This window comes from Pantherophis guttatus, chromosome 2 (genome assembly GCF_059756535.1).
Source record: "Pantherophis guttatus breed Tessera chromosome 2, ASM5975653v1, whole genome shotgun sequence".
Classification (NCBI taxonomy): domain Eukaryota; kingdom Metazoa; phylum Chordata; class Lepidosauria; order Squamata; family Colubridae; genus Pantherophis; species Pantherophis guttatus.
In genome coordinates, this window is record NC_142064.1 from 223,889,649 (window position 1) to 223,911,825 (window position 22,177).

At 38.4% G+C, this 22,177-nt stretch overlaps 1 protein-coding gene across 2 annotated transcripts in view; it reads right to left on the reverse strand.

The window, feature by feature from the left end:
- Window positions 1–237: 237 nt before the first annotated feature.
- Window positions 238–22,177, reverse strand: part of PODXL2 (podocalyxin like 2) — a 48,545-nt gene continuing 26,605 nt past the window's right edge. The window contains exons 3-8 of one of the 2 annotated variants that reach the window (XM_034431525.3): window positions 12,915–13,777; window positions 10,794–10,868; window positions 6,458–6,614; window positions 4,209–4,270; window positions 886–1,065; window positions 238–739 (exon numbers count right to left, since the gene is read on the reverse strand). In XM_034431525.3, coding sequence (XP_034287416.1) covers window positions 530–739; window positions 886–1,065; window positions 4,209–4,270; window positions 6,458–6,614; window positions 10,794–10,868; window positions 12,915–13,777 — 1,547 coding nt within the window. In that variant the 3' untranslated portion in view covers window positions 238–529. The remainder of the gene's footprint in view (window positions 740–885; window positions 1,066–4,208; window positions 4,271–6,457; window positions 6,615–10,793; window positions 10,869–12,914; window positions 13,778–22,177) is intronic. The other variant, XM_034431526.3, reaches the window with a different exon arrangement.

The following is a 22,177-nucleotide window of genomic DNA, read 5'->3' on the forward strand; positions in this document are numbered from 1 at the left end:
CAACCACTTGCCCTTCTGTGGTACATGGTGGCTTTAGGAGAAAACCTCACAAACTTCCACTAGGACAACTGAGCAAAAGGATCAGTGGTGAACTGACTGAAGATATTAAGATTATATGCCAAAGGAATATGCATTTTTCATCATGACTTCTCCTATTGCACTTTTTGAGACAGGTTATGAACCCAATTATTCCGGCTGCTCTATTACCTCCATCAGCAAATCAGGTAGCATTGTGTCGGGGCATCACACCATTTATTTTTCAAACTTGGCCATTTTCTTCTTCTACCAAAAGACTAGAGCAAGTGCATCTTAATGTGATTAAAGCATTGGCGCTACTGACAGCAAGAGACAAACATGCCCACCCCCACCCCACCCCCTTGGCTCAGGGTGGCCCTTCTGGCTCCAGGACTGTGCTAATACTTCAGAGCAGATCTATTCCAAATGGACAAAAACCGAGTTCCTGAGGAGCCACCCTCAGCTTTAGGCCTTTAAATCAAGACAAGTGCAATCCCACAGGTGGGGTCCTCGTTTAGAGGTGGGTATCTTCCTCAAATGCCTCTCCCTCTTCATTTGTTTGCTTGTTAATCAGAACATCCCAGCTCTCTGGTCCATTAACAGCTCCCCCACCATTTACACTCGGCTTCTTTTCTTGCATCTCAGAGTGGCTATCGCTGGCTACATCCAAGGTGGGATTGTCATGGCAACCGTTTTCAACAAATCGTAGTTCTTCACCGTGTGACTAGAAGAGAGGAAACGGGTGGGAGAGGAAAATAAAAACCTTTTTTTTAAAAAAAAAATGCATTTGGGAAATAAGGCAAGCAACCAGGAAGCTTTTGTTTGGAAAATAAAATAAAATAAAAACGTTTAACCCATAAAGGGACTCACCATGTTCTTCATTTTGGGCATGCGTCTCTGCCAACAGTTGTAAATCAGTCCCATGATAATGATGATGACACAAATTGAGCCGATAATAACCAGCACCACAAAGAGCTTCCCGTAATCACTGTGTGTCTGGCTGGGACGTGACTGGCAACTTGATGTAGTTGTATAGTTCTGGATTCCAATCTAAAAACGAATTGTTAAATACACTCAGTGCAATAGTAATTTATGTATTAAATTTATATGCTGCCCATCTCACTATCAAGCGACTCTGGGTGGCTTACAATACAATGAATAACAGTATAAAGCAATTAAAAGGTTAAAACTGTTAAAGCATTGGGCACTGAAAGCTAAATGTGAGCTTTTTATAATAAACACACAGAGAGAAATCCCATTCTTGCAATGTCTTCAGTGATCCTACTTCAACTGAAATGAGGAAAATGACTGGAGAAGTCCGTTGACCTGTTGGCAATAGTATCCCATTTATGGAACAACCTTTCTAGATAAGATTGCTTAGCAACAAATTTATGGTCTGCTCAGAATCACATAAAGTCTTTTTTAATTCTCCCTGTCCTTGTAAACAGCTATCGGGTATTATTATATATCAGATGGACTGTCATATAAGTCTCTTAAATACTTACGTAAAAACAGCATTTTAATATTGTGAGCCAGAAAACCTGTGCTATGACAAAACTATATGCCTGCTGAAAATAAATCAATGAAATTTATTTGTTTACATTTTAAACATTTACATTTTTAAGATATAACTGTTTGACTCTGGGAGATGACCTCCAAGACTGTAAAACCATCAAGTCATCTCCTCCAAAACTGAAGAAAGGGCTGTGATTGTGGAAGACAAAAATTCAGCAGTAGAGCTCCCTCCTAGACACCTAATATTAGCAATAGCAGTTAGACTTATATATACTGCTCGGTAGCGCTTTACAGCATTGTCTGTGTGGTTTACAGAATCAGCATATTGCCCCAAATAATCTAGATCCTGATTTTACCGACCTTGGAAGGATGGGAGGCTGAGTCAACCTTGAGAGGGTCAGGTTTGGACTCCTGGCAGTGGAATGCAGAGTCATATTGCAACACTGCATTCTAACCACTGCGCAACCACGGCTCATGGTATTACTCTCTTTGAATTATTGTTGAATATTTATTCTGGAGGAGACATTATGAATTCTCATTCTGGGTACCATGGGGATGCTCTCTTCTACATATTCATTTGCACCCCCTTTGTGTGTTTTACACCAAGGCTATAGTTAGGCAAAAAGGTTTAAACCTCAGCTTGCAGAACCTCTTGAGGAGTGGGCGTTTGTGTCACTGGGCCAGAAGAATTGGCAGTGTGATTTTATTGCAGGTATGCTGCTAGAGAGGCATGTATTTCATGACAAGGCCATTGTTTCCCTCTGGACTTTGTTACAACAATGGCAAGTAAACATTTAGAGCAGAGGTATCAAACTCGATTTCACTGAAGGCCGCATCAGGGTTGTGTTTGACCTTGGCGGGGGGAGGCTGGTGGGCATGGCCAACTTGACAACACTCGTGTCAGGGGCGCCTGTGGTGTCCTGAGCACTCTGCCAGCAAAAATGGGTCCCGAGTTCTGTTTCTGGCTATGACGACTTCCTGCAACCCTCCGCCAGCAAAAACGGAGCTTGAGAGGGCCACATACAGCCTGCGAGCTCCATTTTCACTGGCAGAGACACTGTGGGGCCGGTCTTTCGCTGTTTCCAGGGTGGCCCTGTGGGCCAGATCTAAGCACCCCATGGGCCAAATCTGGCTCACAGGCCTTGAGTTTTACACCCCTAATTTAGAGAATCGGCCCCTTCAAGCAGTGAGGTCACAATCAAATCACCATTTCTTGAATTTTTCAAGGTTCAAGGAAGTTAGTTGCTTAGTGAGACCTTCTTCCTCTTTTTTTTTATTTCAACAGAAATTTAGAAATAAATTATGTAAAGAAGCTTGGATTATATCTGTTCTGCCATTCATCTACTCAATTAATTCCCCCAAAAGAAAATGGAATGGGACCAGGTTTGTTGTGATGGGAGGAAAAACCCCACTCTTCCTAAGGGAAAAGGAAGCAGTTTAAGATGCTCCATTCCTAAGGCCTCATTCCTTCTGATCACAGGGCTATAATCAAATGCTCGGGAGGGATTCCAGAAACTAGCTCTGTTTTTTCTATTTGTTTCACTGGTATACCCTTATGAGCTCAATTGAAGGCTCATTTCCAGTACACAGATTTTATTCCAAGTGACAATCAGCAGAAATTATATGTCGTATTTAAATTCACAACATAAATTTGTCCTAATAATAGGCACTTTGACGGTTTACATTACTATAATTGGAGGGAATTGTGCAGCTAATTCAATTTCTCTCTCTTTAGTGGAGTTTTGGTGAACATGCAGGAAGGTTACAGACTGAAAAAAAATGGATAACCATTACTAAATTTCCATGCCCAAGGCAAAATAATCATGTAATGAAAATGTCACTTGGAAGTATCCAATGAATTCATGACTATTATATATTTATGGATAGAAAATTTTGGATATAATACTACAGGTCAATGTATGTTTTGGGATGAAATGTTTAACCAGTGAGACAAATCTGCTCTGCTTATTTTAAAATATATTGAGAGTTAAGTTTTGAGGAAGCAGGGTTTTCGCTCTTGTACATCAATAGGCCATTGCTTTGATATTGCTCAAATGTCCAATGAGAACATTATGCAAAGCCCTCAAATTTTCATGTTGTCCCTTTTGAACTTTCTAGATTCTGTGTACAAAAACAAATTTCCATAAGGAAAGTCAGCACGCATCACATTTGGGTAGAGAATGAGAAGGCCAAAGCAACATTCTGCCAATGTGGATTTCCTACAGACAGAACAGAAAAGTTCAATTACTGGAAACAACAGAGCCTCAATTCTCTGCATACAATGAGCAAGAATGAGATCTAGGCTTAATTTATATATTTATTTTTATATCAAATTTAGAAACCATTTCCATCACATATCAACTCTGGACTTTTAATGTCACTTTTAAAAGTTATCAGGCTCTACAGTATCTGCTGGTAGGTCCAATCAATTGTAATTGGTCAGATAACAGAACCAATCTGGTAGTTCTTCAACAAGACCATACCAGATCTCAAGAAATCGTGATATAATGCAAGAATACAAACCCACAGAATCACTCACAGCTAATGAAAACTGACATCTAATGGCAATGTAACCAACAGACAGGAAAGAAAAGACTATTGTGCATGATTACAGGGAAAAATCAATTCATTTATCCTATACAGACTAGCTTCTCCTATAGAAGTAAATAAGGTCTTACCTCAGCTAAGCTTTTCTGCACATCACCTAATGCCAAGAGGACATCATTTGTTGGAACAACCCCTAGGAGATGAAATGTATCAGATTTTTTAAAAAATGCATTAATTCAGGGTACTCTTCTTCCACTTTCTTTCTTGAGTAGAGAAATATGCCTATATGAAAGCATTATTTCCTGTTTAAAAGTAATAGTATAATTGAGAACACTTATTTTCGGTGTAGAGCCCTAAGTATGCTTTAGAATTCAAAAACTATGTTCACATCAGGGCTGTGGTTCTACATGGATAAAAAAACTGTACGTTACGAGCATCCCACAGTCACTATTATGAGAACCAGTGGGGTCTTCAATCACTGTGAAATATTGATGTGCAATGTAGTGACTTCATCATGTCAATTCTATAGTTGTATATTTCTGTCCCATCATCTGAAAATTGTTGCATTTGGGGATGACGTTGTCTGATACGTCTTGTTTTTTGCGCCCTCCCCGTTTATCCTCCATGGATACACAATCATAAGAATGAATTCTTTGTAAACATTGTGTAGGCCCACTTATTGCAAGCCTACCTCTGCATTAAAACTGCTTGAAATAAGCAACCATTTGCCACTTCCACATTAAACGATTGAGAAAAAGATGTTACATCATTCTAGAATTTGTTTTTATCCGTTCACTGTTTCCCTGCATAATATATATATCATTTAATTTTGGGTGGCAGAGCAAGAAAGAGCAAGAACCAACAACGTATTTCAACCCTAGAAACAAATTGTTCTGTGCAAGAGCATCAGTACTGTGAACCAAAAATAAATGGACCACAGTGCAAACTGGATAAAAGCAATCACTGCTGGCATGCGAGCCCTGATGGGCTTGCTTGGACCAGAACCATATGTGCTCATATAAACACAAACATACTTATTGTCTTCACATGCTGCCACTATATCTCACTGTAACATTGGGTGGTATTTTTGAAGTACAGTAGTATCACTATTGGGAAGGTGAAGCACATGTTTCCCAGTCTAGAGAGAAATATAAGAATGGGATCTGAAGAAAACATTGCAGACTAAGTGGGGATGTCATGGATTCTCCATGACTGGGACAAAGTTTGTAAATCCAGCTCAAAATTTTACATACATAGAAAATTACATCCCAAACCAGCTCAGACGATGTAGTCATGAGGAATGTCTTAGAAATGCTGCACCAACACAAACATGTAGAAAAATATGATGGGGGGTGGGAGAGGGTGGGAGGAAGTAGGATGGCAATGATTTATATAATAACTGAAGAAGTTTGAAGAAAATATAACAAGATTCTAATGCAAAACAGCAGGAGGAATCTTGTAAAAGATTAAAAAGGGAGAAATAGTTGACAGCCAGAATAAGAGTTAATATACTGATTCATGAAGCTCACTTGTAGTCCCTGAAAGTCCCACAGAGCCTTTCCAAAAACAGCCACTGCACTGAAATTTTAATTTAATTTAATTGGAAATACATGTGGAATGATTATAAAGTAAGTAAGATTTAGGTGCTTATCCTTCTCAGCTATTTGTTCTACAGCATGACTCCTGATATAACACCCAAAATACAATCATAGTTCACACCTCTGTTATATGGATGATCTAGATGATGAGCTAGGCAGAGTGGGATCTCACTAGTACTTGGATGACAGGGAAGCAGGGAATTTTATGTACAAGCTAGTCTAGGAAAATATTGAAAATATTCTAGAAGAAGACCACTACCTCCACAAACCTTTTCTGTGTTGTTGCCATGAAAAGTGTTGACATGACTATAAAGTTAGCAGAAAGTGAGCTCAGACTTTACCTATACCTTATGGCATTTGCTGAACAAATAGTAAAATGCAGGATCTAATCTGGTTTGGTCACTGAGACCAGAGGTTTAGTCCAAACTTTCAAACTCATGCTGGAGCCCATCTTTAGGGAACTTCTCTCTAGCAGAACTTCTCTAACTTTCTGCTAGAAAGAAGTTCCCTGAAGATGGGCTCCAGCACGAGTCCGAAAGTTCAGACTAAATCTCTGGTCCCAGTGACCAAACCAGATTGGATCCAGAATCATTATCCTAGGGCAGGTATTGCCTTCATTTGTGAAATAGTAAAATTCTATTGAAATGATGTCTAATTATGTTCAGTTAGATTCTGTAACAGCATGAGAGATACTTGTACATGGAAAAGACTGGAATAATCACAGTAAGGGTGATTGTAGGGTGAAAAATAAAGATACCTTTCATTTTTCACCAAAATCTTACCATGTTCTCCTGCCAGGGTCATCAACAGATGTTTTTCATTCTCATTAGGTTTGCTTAAGGAGATCAACCATTGCCCCTGCAACCCATTGTCATATCTGGAGAAGGCATCCTCCATCAGGGCCAGCAACTGGAGACCTCTTTCCATTCGGAACTCTTCCTATAGCAAAAAAACATATTTTTAGTCCCCTAAGTAAAAATAAACAGATTTCCTGAATACACACTTTCTCATCCAAATACAGTATATATATGAAAAAGAGATCTTCTAAAAGCCAAGATTTTGAAAGACATCCATTTCCATTTTACTCCATCAACTTTATTGTTTCAAAATGTGTGTTCATTTATTCCCTAGTAGTTCCATCCTAACTGCTGCCATTCTTGAATTTTGTCATTTTCTGGCTGCAACAAATAGTATAAACCAGTTGTAGTTTATGTAAGCATACGAACACAATTAAATTCATTTTTATCACCTGGTCATATAACCTGGGGATCAAGATGATTGGGAGAGTTTCCCAATTAAAATTCAGGGAGGAACAAAAAAAAAATCCCTTTGAAGTATCCTGAAACCTCACTTCTTTATAGGTTTCAAATGTGGACAAAAATGCATTACTAGGCTGAAGGTAACACATAAGGATCTGACAAGATTTTGCCTTGATTGATGATAGAGGGACATATTTATCTACACCCCTATTGCAATGTTTGAAGGAAAGGAAAACCATAAAATATTACTAATTATTTAAAGAGCAAGAGCCTAATCATTTGTACCCAGATTCAAGTCAAAGAGATATGGTCCTGTTCTTCTAAGATCTTGCACATCAATTGGCAATGTCATCCCCACATCTATTCTGGCTCAGTTGCTGTGCCAACTCAAAGGCCACTCTAGTTATTAATATGTGCTAACACTACTGGTTGCTATGGGAACCTCAAATGCTTGGGGCTTGCAAAGGGCAAATGGAGAAAGACAAGGAGGAGCCAGACCTGAGTCACAAGGACCCACCAGAACCTCAGCTCACAAGGCAAAGCTTATGAATGGCAGAAGATAAAAATCTGGGATAGCAGAGCAAGACAGGCCCCTAATGGAAAGGAAATTATGAAAACAGCTTTAGTAGTAAGCAATCCCTGGACCACACCAGTAGAACTATTGCAGAAATGATAGGTCTCCCTCCATCACCACAGACTGAGCAGTCAGAGCCTTATGGGGAGCAGAGAAAAAGGCGTTCCTAAGAGAAAAATAACATTTCCATTGATATGACTGAACAGAAAAATACCAGCCCCTTTTGATAGAAGTTGATGAATAAATAGCCAGTGCATCTTTCTTGCAATCTCTTTTCCATTTCTGTAATTCAGAAATGTCAGTATAAATAATGTAACACAAGGAGAGCTCAGAGAACTATCTTTCATCATGATATGAAGTAAAAGACTACATGCTTGTTCAACCAGAACTGATAACCTTTAAAAATTAATGAAAATGCCTACAATTTCTTTTACCATTATGAGTATATGTGATAGAAGAAAAGTTACATTCCATCCAGTTACTCAAAGCAGAAACACTCCACTCCTTTAAATATTTCTGAATCATACTGCATTGACAGAAAAGATTGGATGCAAAGCATGATCTCTTAATGCATTGTGCAGTAATCCTGTTTTGGGTTTTAGCTGGCAAGACCAGATTTATTTCATGATATCATATGCAATTTCTTATTTCCTTGATTGCCTCTGACATACATCTTTTAAAAGCTAATTAACATGTTTATTTTTATTGGTCTTGGAACATTGAAACATCCCAATATCTCATTAAGCCTCCTTTTGGATATAAATGGTGCCATTTTGCCTTCCTAAAGATCAGAATTGCACTGGTAGTAACGGTATATCTGATACACCTGTAAAATAAGAACAACTTAGCAGCCCTAGTGAAAATCCAGTTTAGACAGGACTAACATTTTTAATTTGTTTCTTTGGTTGTTTTAAAGATACTACCCTACAAAACTGTTGAAGGACAGTGGGAATACCTATTAGTTAGACAATGATCAGACAAGTGTGGCTTAAATCAATTTCAAAAAATGAATTTGAGGAAGCATCTCAGACCAGCCCCCTACCTAATTCACATATAGATAAGGTGAAGGAGAAAAGAAACACATTCAGACTTACAAGATTCTGTTACCATTGCTATGTTAATAAAATCCGTTTTAGGCCAACTCAGCATTGGTTTCTTAGTCTGGTCTATCTTATAGGGCTGACATGTACCTCTTTCCTTTAGGTGCATATATACAATTTTATTTTTTGATGTAATGGTAACGGTTCAGAATATAAAGCAGATGTCAGAATTAAATAGGCATTTATTGTACTCACTGCGTAAACTTCATACTTCTGGGTCCAGTTCAAGATGCTGGTTTTAACGTCTAAAAGAAGGCTTGCCTCTCCTCAATTTTATCTACCCATAAATTTGGGTAGCAAAGGCATGCTATGGGTCTTGCCTGCTAGGGAACTATAGATGGCAGGTCCCAGGAGGTAAGCCTTCTGTGCTTTGGGAATATTCCACATCCCCTTCCCCAAAGTGAGGTTAGCTCCATCCAATGTTTCAGAAGTCCCTCAAGACCTGGCTATGTCATTAGGCCTAGGGTCCCAAGAGGACCATTGACATGGTTCCATTATTATGTTTGATGTTTATCCTCTCTTGTACCTTGTGGATGTTTTGTATGATAATAATAACTGTTTTATATATTTATTGCTTAATTCATGTACACTGCCTAGAGTCACTTCATGTGAGATAAATAGCCATATAAATGTTATAAATAAACAAATACTTCATCCTTTGTAGAGAAGGATGATTGTTTGCCTCCTCAACCCTATTAGCCTTGAGAGACAGATATTCCATCCCTTGCATCTGTGACTCACTCCTGCTGGGTTACAAACAGAGCAATACAATAAATGTTCAGCATGAGCAGATTTCTCCCTCATCACAGATATAATTATCCCTCCATGACTTATGTATACTGAAGAACTTCTAAATTTGTTCTTGCTCAATCACCATCATTTGATTATTAAACCTTTTGAATCTTTTTATTCTAGCCATCCAAGACCATAAAAAAAGTATCTCCCTCATTTGTCAATAGTTCAAACTCCAAGAAATACTAAATACTGAAATGGCTGGCTTGCCGGTCTAAATAATGTCTGGAAATTTGCTCGATAGCTAGCATATCAATTGATGAGAGAAAATAACCTGTTGCATTTTCTAGGTCCTGCTGTGCTGTGCTGCTGTCAGAAAAGAAAAGAAAACTCTATTTCCCTCCTTCCTGTTCTTTATATTAAGAAACAGAAAACATTTAGTCCTCTTATATGCCTTACCTAAGAAACTAGGACAAGAAAACAGCTTCTGCCAATGGAAGCTGCCTATTTAAACTGCCTGTTTCCAAACTGGAGGAAAGATATAACTCTAAAGCCTGCAGTGCCGATTACCAAAACTGCAGGTAATTTACCAGTCTATCAGCAAACTTCTCATCAAGTTCTAATCTATATAGCTATCTGAATTCCATGTCTGGGTGTCACCTCTCTTCTGAAAAATAGCAGAAGGCAATTTATAAAATAAGTTTCATTTAATGGGAGGGGAGCACATTTAATCCACCCCAATAGTCTGAATCTCTCTCCTAAGTCAGATCCAGAGATCCTCCCATCCTAAGTCTTTTTGCTGTCCCTGATCCTTTTTGGTTTTTGTCATTGAGATAATCCAGGCTCAGGAAAGCAAGAGGATGAAACTGGACCTCTAATATTCCTTTTTTTTCCTAATCAACTCATACAAAGCATACACACACAAACACATATAGATACATATACACAGCTTCTCCCGTTCACTTTCACACAGCATCATATGTTTCTTAACCCTAACATAAAATGTATCCTCCAAAAGTAATATTGTGGGCCTATTCAAAGTAAAGTATATATTGGAAATTGATACTATATGTGCGGGAAAAGGACTGTTTAATAAAAAAGCATCTTAGTTAAGGGTATTATAGCAACAACCTGTCCAGAAATATTATATAAAACCTTTATCCAAACTTCTTTCTGGGCACATATTTAATTGTTTAGAAATATTACAGCCATATTTTGCTAAAATGCTTCAAGATCTACAATAATGAATACTATATATGAATATATGATATTAATAAATAAATGGCCAATGTAGGATGAAACATATTTTAAATGAACATTCAAAATATTGTTCTGGATGATGAAATAGCATTTTACTACTTGATGGTTTTACTACTCGTTAAGCATTATTGAAAGGGAGGGGAAGTTGTAGATGACAGAGACAGAGATTTAAATATAGAAGCAAGTGACTCACACAATCTATGTTATCTGACATGTTCAGGATGATGTAGTTTTTGCTTGCCAGGTTGCTCCAGTCCTTACAGATAATCTACAAAACAAAACAAATGAAGACATCCCTGAGTTAACATGGAAATATTTTGGGAAGCAGCATGGTCATTTTTTAAATTTATAGAACCGAGATGGCACAGTGATTAGAGTGCAGTACTGCAGGCTACTTCAGCTGACTGCTAGCTGCAGTTCAAATCTCACCAGTTCAAGGTTGACTCAGCCGTCCATCCTTCTGAGGTGGGTAAAATGAGGACCCAGATTGTTGGAGGCAATATGCAGACTCTGTAAAAACCACTTAGAGTGGGCTGTAAAGCACTGTGAAATGGTATATAAGTCTAAGTGCTAGTGCTATTGCCATTAAAAAATGAATACGAAGTTTTAGCCCCAATTCAGACAACCAATTGTTTCATCCCTTTGGACCCACTGTGGCTCCAAAGTGCTCAAGAAACTTAAGACACAGATCAATAAGACAGGTGTGTAAAATTCAAACTAAAGTTTGTGCCATTGTAAGGGATTATAAGGGAAATTATCTCCATGGGCCACATTGTATTTGAAGCCCAAGAAAATGACTTATACAAACTGGCATATACAATATAGGTGTTTAAAGTTTTGTTTGAGCACTGACAAACAAGCACAATGTTTGTGCTAGTAATACGGTAGTCAATCTGTATACAAATGAAAAATGAACTGAGTTAAGCATCTGAAACAAAACATTGGGATGAAATCTCAGAGAATGGACTATATAATAGCTAGTTGGCACAATACTTTCTTGAGGGTGAAACATTTCTATTCCAGTATGCTCTGTAGCACTTTTTTGGAACTAAATCCAATATGTTGCCTACTCAGTTGTTCTAGGTGTGTACATATATCTCATTCTTTCTCTATCATCAGATTATTTGAATCTTTAAAAATATAAATCTAACCAAAAGAACATCAGAAGAATGAACACAATTAGAGCCGGTCTTCACAGTATCACAATTACAATTAAAAAAAAAGAAAAAAATTAAAATATTTCAAATATCTTGAGAATCAGTTCAGTTAATTTAAAAAACAATAAATTAAATGGATCATTTAAGACAATAAACCTATTTTAAAAACCTCAAAATCTGACAATTTTTGCTCCTATATAATGAAACAAATCACATTCAACTGTATGAATGTGATCTGCCTATATTCTGTAGACTTCTGCCTACAGAAGTCTTACTCTTAAAGAATTTTAAGAATTCTAGAATTACTGGTTCATAACTTTAAGCAGAAATGCTAAGCTATCATTACTAGGCTATGTGAGCCATATGTGAGCTTTATCATAGTTTTGAAAAATGTATCTCAGCTACCCCAAACTAGAACTTGATAGCTTTTTATTAGCCAATGAATTAATTACTCAGTTAAAATTTCTTTTAAAATTGTTTGTTTTACTGATAGGGAGGGCTATTATAACATATAAAAAGAGCCTAGGTGACGCAGCAGTTAGAGTGCAGGACTGCAGGCTACTTCAGCTGACTACTAGCTGCAGTTTGGCAGTTCAAGTCTCACCAGGCTCAAGGTTGACTCAGCCTTCCATCCTTCCGAGGTGGGTAAAATAAGCACCCAGACTGTTGGGGGCAATATGCTGACTCTGTAAACTGCTTAGAGAGGGCTGTAAAAGCACTATGAAGCGGTATATAAGTCTAAGTGCTATTGTTATTGCTATTTGCATATACTGATTTTCACATTTGTTTTATTCATATTATCATATATACCACCTTGAGAGGGTTTGGACCTTAAAGATAACCCGGAAATTAAATATCAGTTAGTTAGTTTTAAGCCCCTTTATAGGAGAAATGTTACATCTTTTTAAAATAGAATTTTGATCCTGCACATCTGTGGCATTTTAGTACTATGGTTCTGGTTCAAATTTGTGTTGGTTATGAAAATAACCACCTGTAATGAAATTAACAGGCAAGTTAATGAACATAACATAAATAACGTAAATAACATAACGTAAATAACATAAAACCATGTTAAATGGTTTGTTTCTCCCAGCCTTTAACAGAGGTTTCTAAGTATAAATACTCATCACCCAATGGTCCACATACAATTTTCTTACCTGTGTCAAACTCCAGGGAACTCCTGAGGCAAGCAGGAGATCTCTGTTTTGTGCTGCAGCAGTTGTGATGATTGGCAGTTTTGTATCCTGGCTATTTTGGTTAGCAGTTGGAGTTGGGGCTCGTCCACTGGTCCAGTCCCAAAAATGGCCCAAAGAGCTGCGATCTGATAGGCTGTTAGGAGTCCTGGAAACAGTCTCAGTTACTTGGAAATTGTCCTCATGAGAGCCTACTAGATCTTCTCCTGTCAGTTCCATCTCAGCTGCAACTGTTCCCGATGCAGGTTTTGGAATCTCCTCCTGTGTTGTGGCTTTTCCTTCTGGTAGATCGCCTTCTACTGCAGCTATGGTTGCAAACTGTTCCCCTGCTATTTCTATCGCAGCCACTGAGCTCTCTTGGGTAATCTTGGGAGGAAGTTCTGAGACCAACTGGGGGTCTGTAGTGGTCTCAGTTGAAAAGATGGGAGACAAGGGCAGGAGACTGGGTCCCATGCTGCTTCCTAAGTCAAAGCCTGAAGAAGAATACTCGAGCGCAGATTCTTTCCCATGCTTGATCGTAGCTGCTTCAGTCGTTGGGCCCATTCTACTGGCCATGGTGGAAAACAGGATAGAATATAAGGAATCATCTTTAGGTGCTTCAGAAAAAGTGGTTTTTGACATCTGGCTGCTTTGAGTCATTCCCTTTGACTGGTTGATAGGGAGCAATCCTTCTTCCTCCTCCTCCAGGACTCTGGTGGGAGGGGCTTCGGAGTCTGGATCAAAGGAATCAGAGATGGGATGAAAAGTGGGTTCTCCTTGGGGGTCTTTCACTTGTGTTCCATTTTCTTTGGGCAAAGCTTTTTGAGAAGCAAGTGGAAAACTGTAATCTGAAAATAAATAGAGGAGGTTTCCATAGCTAAAATCCCACAAACAGCCCCTCTTAAAAAAAAATTATCTGAAAAAAATTAAGTAGCTTCTGCTTTTTCATGACACTGCAGGAAGACATTTCATCCAGTCTTAACTCAGGAGTAGTCCTGGAAATTGGAACATCCCCTGCTCCATTTATTTCTAAGGAAAAGATCAAGATACCTAACATGTTATTTTGTCCTGTGTTCTACTTAACCTCAGTTTCTCTTTCTGCCTCTCAAAATACTTCAGCAATTTCCCCCCAGCTCTTTCTGGCAAGCCTTTCCTATGCAATTTCATCTTAGTCAATTTTCTAAAATGCCTCTTTTGATCTACAGCGCTAGACACTATTCACAAATTAAACCTTTCCAAGTGATGTGCGCATGCACATTTTATTTAATCCACACTAGGCACACACCCTTGCTGTAATATTTTATCCTCTCTCATATACTTGCTAGGATAGGGCAAAGCATTCTCTGCTTATAATACAAAGCATACTGATCATATTATTTAAAGGCTGGATTTGCTCATTCTGCTAACCTATGTTTTGTTTAATAACAGTTTATGGATTAAATAAAAACTGCTTGCATTTACACAATTTACTGAAGCATAGGCTCTATTTTACATCTATTTTAATCACAGTGGTTGGATTCACACACACAGGGTGGAAAATAAGCAAACCACATCTCGGTTCAATGTGAGATGTGAACCCAGTCTATGAATCACAATAGTTGTATACAGCCTGCAAAAAAAGAGTCATGCCATTAGGGAACAATTTTCCCTAATAGGCCTAATGTCACTTACCCATTCATTTGAGTACTAAAGTATATTTTCTAAGAAAGCATGTAACAATAGTACCAGTACTGTGTTTTAAAGATTGCAGGTACAGTGAATACCTGAGTATTTGGTGTAGAAGGGAATTTCTTTATTTTACACCAACTCTGCATGCCTGATTCTTGATGTGCAACTGATAATGATGTAGTGTTCACATAGCAGATAGGTGTAATCTCAGGTTACCCCATGGGCAGAGGGAACAGCCTGCAGAGCCCATTTTCCACCTCTCAGATTAATGTATTCATGTTCTCAAGAGTGAAGGTATCTCATATGGAGAGATGACTAAAACTTAAAAGTACATCCTCTTGATTTTCATATTTGTATATTGTTCTCATACGTAGTAAGTGTCTCTCTTCCAAGAGACACAAAGGAAGAAGAGCAAATCTTTGAATCCATTGGGGGAGGATTCAAAACTGATAGGAATGTATAATGTGGAGGGTGGTAGAATCTCTCTCTAGCCCAGTTAACAAAATAAAACATTAGAATCAATGGACAATGCTACAGAACAGTGGGACACTGGATTTCATTTTTGTTCTCAACAACATTCTCATTATTTATCTCCCTGTTATTATATCACTGAACTGATGCCACAATGTTGAAGTCACATCTTGGAAATCAAAGCTAATAATTCCAGGACATTATTATGCAACTTCACTGAATATAAGGGGCGGGGGGGGGGGGGAAGTATTATACGTAATACCAAATGTTGTTTATTTGGTATATGGCAGCCCATCTCAAACAATAATTCCTGATGGCATCACAGCTCCTGATAATCCTTAACTATTTGATCTCCCATAGAAGGTCATGGACGCACATTAAGCAGGAATGAAGATCTTATAAAGAGGATGCAGATATGATTAAACTAAATTAAAGAGTGTCTATCTGACTTGGCTGCCATGTCTATCAGTCTCTTGGGAGTTGTTATTCTAGTTCAAAGAGAGAAAAACCAGGTGTCCAGTCTTTCTTGCAGCCAAAGCCCAAATGACTATGGAGGCACAGTGCCCAGCAACTAGATAGGTAGAGCATTTCCCCACCAGACTTGCCAAGCTGATAACTGAACAAGTTATTATGCCCAGATCCTTCATCCTCAGACTCATTTCTAGATTGTCTGGAAGGCAAGACTTCTCTTAAGAGAAGAAGGAAAACTGATCTCCCAAACCAAAACCATTAAGGACAACTCTAGATTAGGAATGAGATGCTACTAATACCATGAGGATACTTCTCTCAAAAATAGTTAATAAAGCATATTTATGCTGCAACAAGCAATGTGTCAGCATAACCTCTATGTAAATTAGAGCTAGCTTCTTTGCATACAGATATACCTATATCAAGGATAATACAGTATCTGTCAAGGTTCCAACTGATGAACCCAACCAAAGAAAGTACCACCAAGACGGTCCATGCAAAACTTTATTGAGTACATCACTTCAGCACGTTTGAAGGCAAAACCAGATCTAGATCTTCCCCACGCTAAGCCCAGTGGTGGGTTCTAACCGGCTTTACTACCGGTTCTCTTTGTGCATGCGCTTCGCGCGCAATCGCCTCTTGTGCTTTGCGCAAGCGCATTGTGAATCTGCCCAGCTGAGGTGCGGCAATCTGCTCTGCTGCACCTCTCAGCTGGGCAAAAAAGAAAAGAAAAGAAATATAAGGTAGGAATAACGCAGGGGCGGGCGGGAGAGCCCAGCTCCCAAAGAAAGAGAACCAGTTTGGTGACATAATAGCGTCACTGCTACCGGCTCGGCTGAACCGGGCCAAACCGGGAGGAGCCCACCACTGGCTAAGCCCCATAGGTAAAGTTCAGATTCTTCCACACACACACACCAATTAGCTCAGGTCACATTGTCTAATACCGTCTCTGGATATTGTTGTGGGAAAGTGTTTCTGGATTTTGTAAATACCTGCCGAAATGTCCTTGGTTCTCACACCGACATCTCAATGTCTGGCCCATGTTCTATCTCCCGCTCCCTCCCCACCATAGTTAATTGGCAAGCTGAGAGGCGATAATAGTGGCAACGGCAAGATGTTTTTTGAAGCTTGACAGGATCTGTAAAATATTCTATTTTGGGATAAGCAACAATACGCAGAGCACAAAAATGAGAAATAGTAAGCCACAGAATATAAAGAGAAATACAACTAGTTTATACAAGCACCATTCATTATAGTTATTCATATTTTTCTATCCATATAAATCATCTTGCTTCTCCCCTCTTGTATATACAATACATTGCCTTTTGTTCTGTCTTATGCAAATATTATTCTGTGCTAAATTACCCTCAGAATTCAGGTTTCACTTAAGTTTGTTGCACAGCCTTTTTAGCATAATGTGTGAAACAGTCCCATGATCAATACCCTGATAGAAAAAAAATACTTGTGCTGTATTTTGTGATGTGGCAATGCAGAAAATAGTTATTTCATACTCCTGTAGAGAATTCTCATATAACACGGCCTTGAAAGGAGATGAGAGAATGGAATTAAGGAAAAGGGAATGTAAGTATTAGATAGAAAATCCAGCCAGGATGTTAGTGCTCATATTCTAGTTTTAAGTGACAATATCTCTTATAGCAATGAGTAATTAGGAGGTCCTAGTGCAGGTTTTGCTACATGAACAGTGTAATGAAATACAGTAAGTATCCTCTTAGGAATGGTAACATTTACTTAAATCTTTCACCTTGGAGTAGCACTTGGTTCATGATTGTATGAAAAAAAAAATGAGAAAGAGTTCTTTTAAAAGTTACTGTGTGTTTAAGTCTAGATAAACAAACAAACTCTGAGCCCACTAGTAGCAGCTGGGCAGTGGACCACTTGATGTTAAGCTTCTTAGTTGTTGTCTTTCCATAGTGCTTAATTTCACTGAGCTGTAGCTGAAGATGAGATTAAAAGATGTGCACTTAATGTCAATCTATGCTTAAAACATAGTTGCAAAGCTAGAGGTAATATCATAACATTAATTAAATACTTCTTATAAAAAGTAGCCTATTGCTTCTTCACCAAATGATTTTAAGGAGTATAGGTAAGAAAAAAAAAACCCTGCTGTGAACTCCACGTGGCATCAGGAAGGGCATCCGGCTAGTAAATACTCAGCTCCATCCAGTTGCCCTGATCCTACCCTAAATTAAGGAATTACAGAGTAATAAAAAGTGAGGTATGTATTGAATATGCAGAAGGATGGGAACCGAGTATAAATTCTGAGTATAAATTCCTGCAGCTCTTTAATTCTCTCTCGGTATTTTCCTGAATAGGTTAAGACTCAAAAGGCTCAGAGGAGGAGAAATACACACTGGTGCACACTCTGATGTGCATGAACCCATGCAACTCTTTCCTCTTGGCTCTTTCTGATTTTTTTAAAGTCCAGGATCAGGCACAGATCAAACATTAGCATAACTCCTAACAGCTGAATCTGTCATAGTTGGTCTATGAGGGAGAGCAGTTATCTGTTATTTTGTCATTCAGATATAAGAATACAGGTAGTCCTCAACTTACAACCATTTGTTTAGTGATAATTCAAAGTTACAATGGCACTTTAAAAAGCGATTTACGACCATTGCACTTGCAACCTTTGCAGGATCCTCATAGTCATATGATCAAATTTTGCAACTGGCATGTATTTATGATGGTTGCAACATCCAGGAGTCATGTACTTATCATTTCTGACCTCCTCAGCCAGTTTCTGACAAGCAAACTGATTTATTTAATGACTGCAATGATTCACTTAGCAACTGTGGCAAAAGGTCATAAAATCAGGCGTGACTCACTTAACAACTGTTTTGCTTAGCAATGGAAATTGTGACCCCCAATTGTGGTGATAAGTCAAGGACTACCTGTACAATTAAATGCTTTCTTTGAAGTGAAATTAATTAGACCAGAAACTACTTAATTTAATTTCATATTCAATTTAATGTAAATTAAATGCTGAATTTAATAGAAGTAGTCCTCGACTTACACCATTTATTTAGTGACCATTGGAAATTAACAATGGTATTGAAAAAAGTGACTTATGAGTTTTTCACACTTACAACCGTTACAGCATCAAAATTCAGAAATTTGGCAACTGACTTGTATTTATGACTGGGTTTGCAGTCTCCTGGGCTCATGGGATCACTTTTTGTGACCTTCTGACTAGCAAAGTCGATGGGGAAGCCAATTCGCTTAACAACTATGTTACTGCAGTGACAGTAAAATGTACTGGTCTACTAAGCTGGTCTTGCTTAGTAATGGAAATTTTGGGTTTAACTGTGGCTATAAGTTGAAGACTACCTGTACTCAATTTCAATACCCCATTGATAAGTTGGGACTAGGTCCAGGAATCATCTGGCCTTGCCTCTAGGAAAGTAAAGAGCCTGCCTCACTAAGATTGCCATTATACTTACGGAATTACTAATTTCTATGGTTTCGATCAGTATTCGTGCCACCATCAAAGTGGAATTATTGCAGTGTTCCAGACAAATACATTTTTACAGAGAAGCCTTTGCTTCTCTTAGCTTTCTTATCTTTAGTCCAGCACAGCCTTGATTCATAGCAGAAAGCAAGATAATTCTCCTACCTAGGACTAAATGTCCCGTTTTAACTTAGGTCTAACACAATGGAAATATTCACCAGCAGAAGTATCCAGTATTTGGAAGCATTCTACAAATCCCATGGAAACATTTAAATTTTCCTGTCAGTAATTCAATACACACCTCAGTTACACAAGACAGCCTGCTTTCACATGTAGGTTTTGAAATTCAAGGCTTGATGACACATCTCTCCTTTCAACGGGTGACTCAGCAAAAGGCAAAATAACCCATTGGTTGCAAAAGCTTATACCTGAGAGACGAGAAGACCTTGAGACTGGGAATACGTGGAAGGGTGCAGGGTTTTGCCAGACAAAGCAAAGATATGCTTTCCTGCATCCGATTTGTTTATAACAATCTATCCCAGTACACAAGCCAGAAAACTTAGTTTGTCTCTTCCTCAATGTCCCATTTTTATTTTGCATGAGAATTTCACTTGGATATATACTAGGGAAGTGAAGCTGAGTCTTTTTCATCATTGACTAATAGTATATCTAAGACTTGACTTCCAGGACCTCACCCCAGCCCCCATTAACCAACAGTATCACAAAACAGGCACATTTGATGACTATTTGCATTCTTATAAAGAACCTTTTTATGTTTTTAATTTGTATTTTTTTTGTCAGTATTCTTTTATTTCAAATTTGTATAACCCCTTTAGCCCTAGTTCTAGGTTACTGCAAATCACTTCTTAAACTTTATTGACCTAGATAGAATATTAGTTTCAGTCTAGGGTTAACACACAAAAAAACATTTATGTTAAATAATCTAATTATTTTTCATCCAACACCCTCCCAGGACAATGAAAAGCTACTCATATGTCTGGTGTGCTGGAAGCCATGAATTGATTACTGTAATAATAGCACATAAGTTATGTGCTTACAAAAGCCCAGTTGAAGTTTCTCATTTAGAACCACTTTTCATTCACTGTAAGATGATAAGCAGCGGGTTTCTAATAAATTTTTAAAAAGAAATCTATTGAATAATTCAATAAGATGCATTAATTAAGAAAGTGAAATGTCACTGAGAAATAGAGTTAACTCAAATAAAGTGTTTCTCCTCTTCCAAATCATGGTTTGAAAGTTTATGAATAAGTCTAAAAAGGAACATACTTTCTTTCCCCCACATCTGATCAGTTTCATGTATAATTTTCTGTTTAATTTATGCTGTCACAGTTGAACAAATTGCAGATTGTTGGTTTCTCAGAACACCAATACATATCCTTTCTCCTCCCCATGAATTTCTAAATGAAAACCATTAAGAAAATATTTGCTCCGGTTTAATGATGGCTCCCTTGGCTACCTGAGACCAAAGAACACTCCTTTTCTTCCATCAGAAAGTGTCTAATCAAGTTGGTTGTTTAATGTTTATTTCTGCATCTATCAACTTTCAAGCAATTTTTGCCCAAGGTGCTTTCAATGGAGACAGCTAGGTTCATACTATGCTTTAATTATGGGGTGTTCAGTTTACTCTAGTGTCCTGGTTTTAAACAGTGTTTAGGTTCTTAAAGGCATCAGCCCAAACAAATCATTTTATTTTGCTCACTTTATGCATCTAGTCGTTTATGTTGGACTTCAACTTCCATTGTCTCTGTAGAGTGGTCCATGGAAAAAGACTGTAGGAATGTTAGTCTAAACAATTGGAGGCCACCAGGTTGCTTGCCAATACTTTGATTGGATGTATAAACCTAGACAAGAGTGAGGCAACTACTAACCCTACAGCTTTGCTACAGTGCTATGATTTTTGGATTGACTATTTCTAAAGCCAACAGAGGCGTGTAGTATATGCAGCAGCTTATATTTCTAATAGGAAGCAGATAGCTGAGTTTATGAAAGGAAAAACAGGCACAGAACATTTAGAGGTGTTCAAACATGCATGACTGCAATACATTAGAAGCTTTTTAGGGAAGATGATGGTTACATAACCTGCACATTCTTACCCCCCAACTCACCCCAGTGTGGTTCCTACATCTCATATGTGTGTGTGTGTGTTTTTCTTTTAGCCAGGTTTTTCCTACGTAACCAAGATTTTTCTGCAGCCCTAGCTCAGTGGAGTCACATCCACTCGATTCAGGGCTTTTTTCTTCTGGCAGCCAGCAGGCCCTATGCTGCCTAGTGAGAGACTTATATAGATCTATTTCTGGCTCATTAGCCATCATCAGTAAGCCACACCCACATCTCATGTATCCTCCCTGTGGTACAATATCTATTTTACTCTTCGTAGGTTTTATGTGTGTTTTTCTTTTAGCCAAGTTTTTCCTACATAACCAAGATTTTTCTGCAGCCCTAGCTCAGTGGAGTCACATCCACTCGATTCTGGGCTTTTTTGACTCCACTGAGCTAGGGCTGGAAGGTCATAAAATGGGGAAAAAATTATTTAACAACTGCCTCACTCAGCAACATAAATTTTGGGTTCAATTGTGGTCGTAAGTTGATGACTACCTGAATACCCGCGGGGATTCAATTCTCCCAGACTGAAATCTTAATAGATGTATTGCTTTCATTTGAACACATATCACTTTCTAGTGCCAGACTAGAACCAGGCTGGACAGGTACCAACTAAGATGAAATGAAAGCAAAGAAGGCAACAGGGAGGACAGCAAGACGGAAGGTCACCTTCTCACGTTGTCTGGCCTGAAAATCAGGTCACGATTCGGCAGGATAATCTGATAAATTCTAAGGAAACCTTGAATAGGCTCACCCCTGTCCGACGCACTCAATGGGCATCTCAAATGTGCCTGCTTAACATCATAGGTCACAATTACCATATTTTTTGGATATAAGACGCACCGGAGTATAAAACACAGCTTAGTTTTTGGGGAGGAAAATAGGAATAAAAAATCTGCTTACCAGGTATTCATCTGGCTAGCATCCTTAGTCTGATCACCTTCAGCACATTAGTTTGCTGGTTTTGAGCACGCTTTTTATCCCCTCCTTGGGAATTTTAAAAAGCTTCTAAAGCACAGCTGAGAGTTGGAGGGAGCAGGCAAAGCACGGA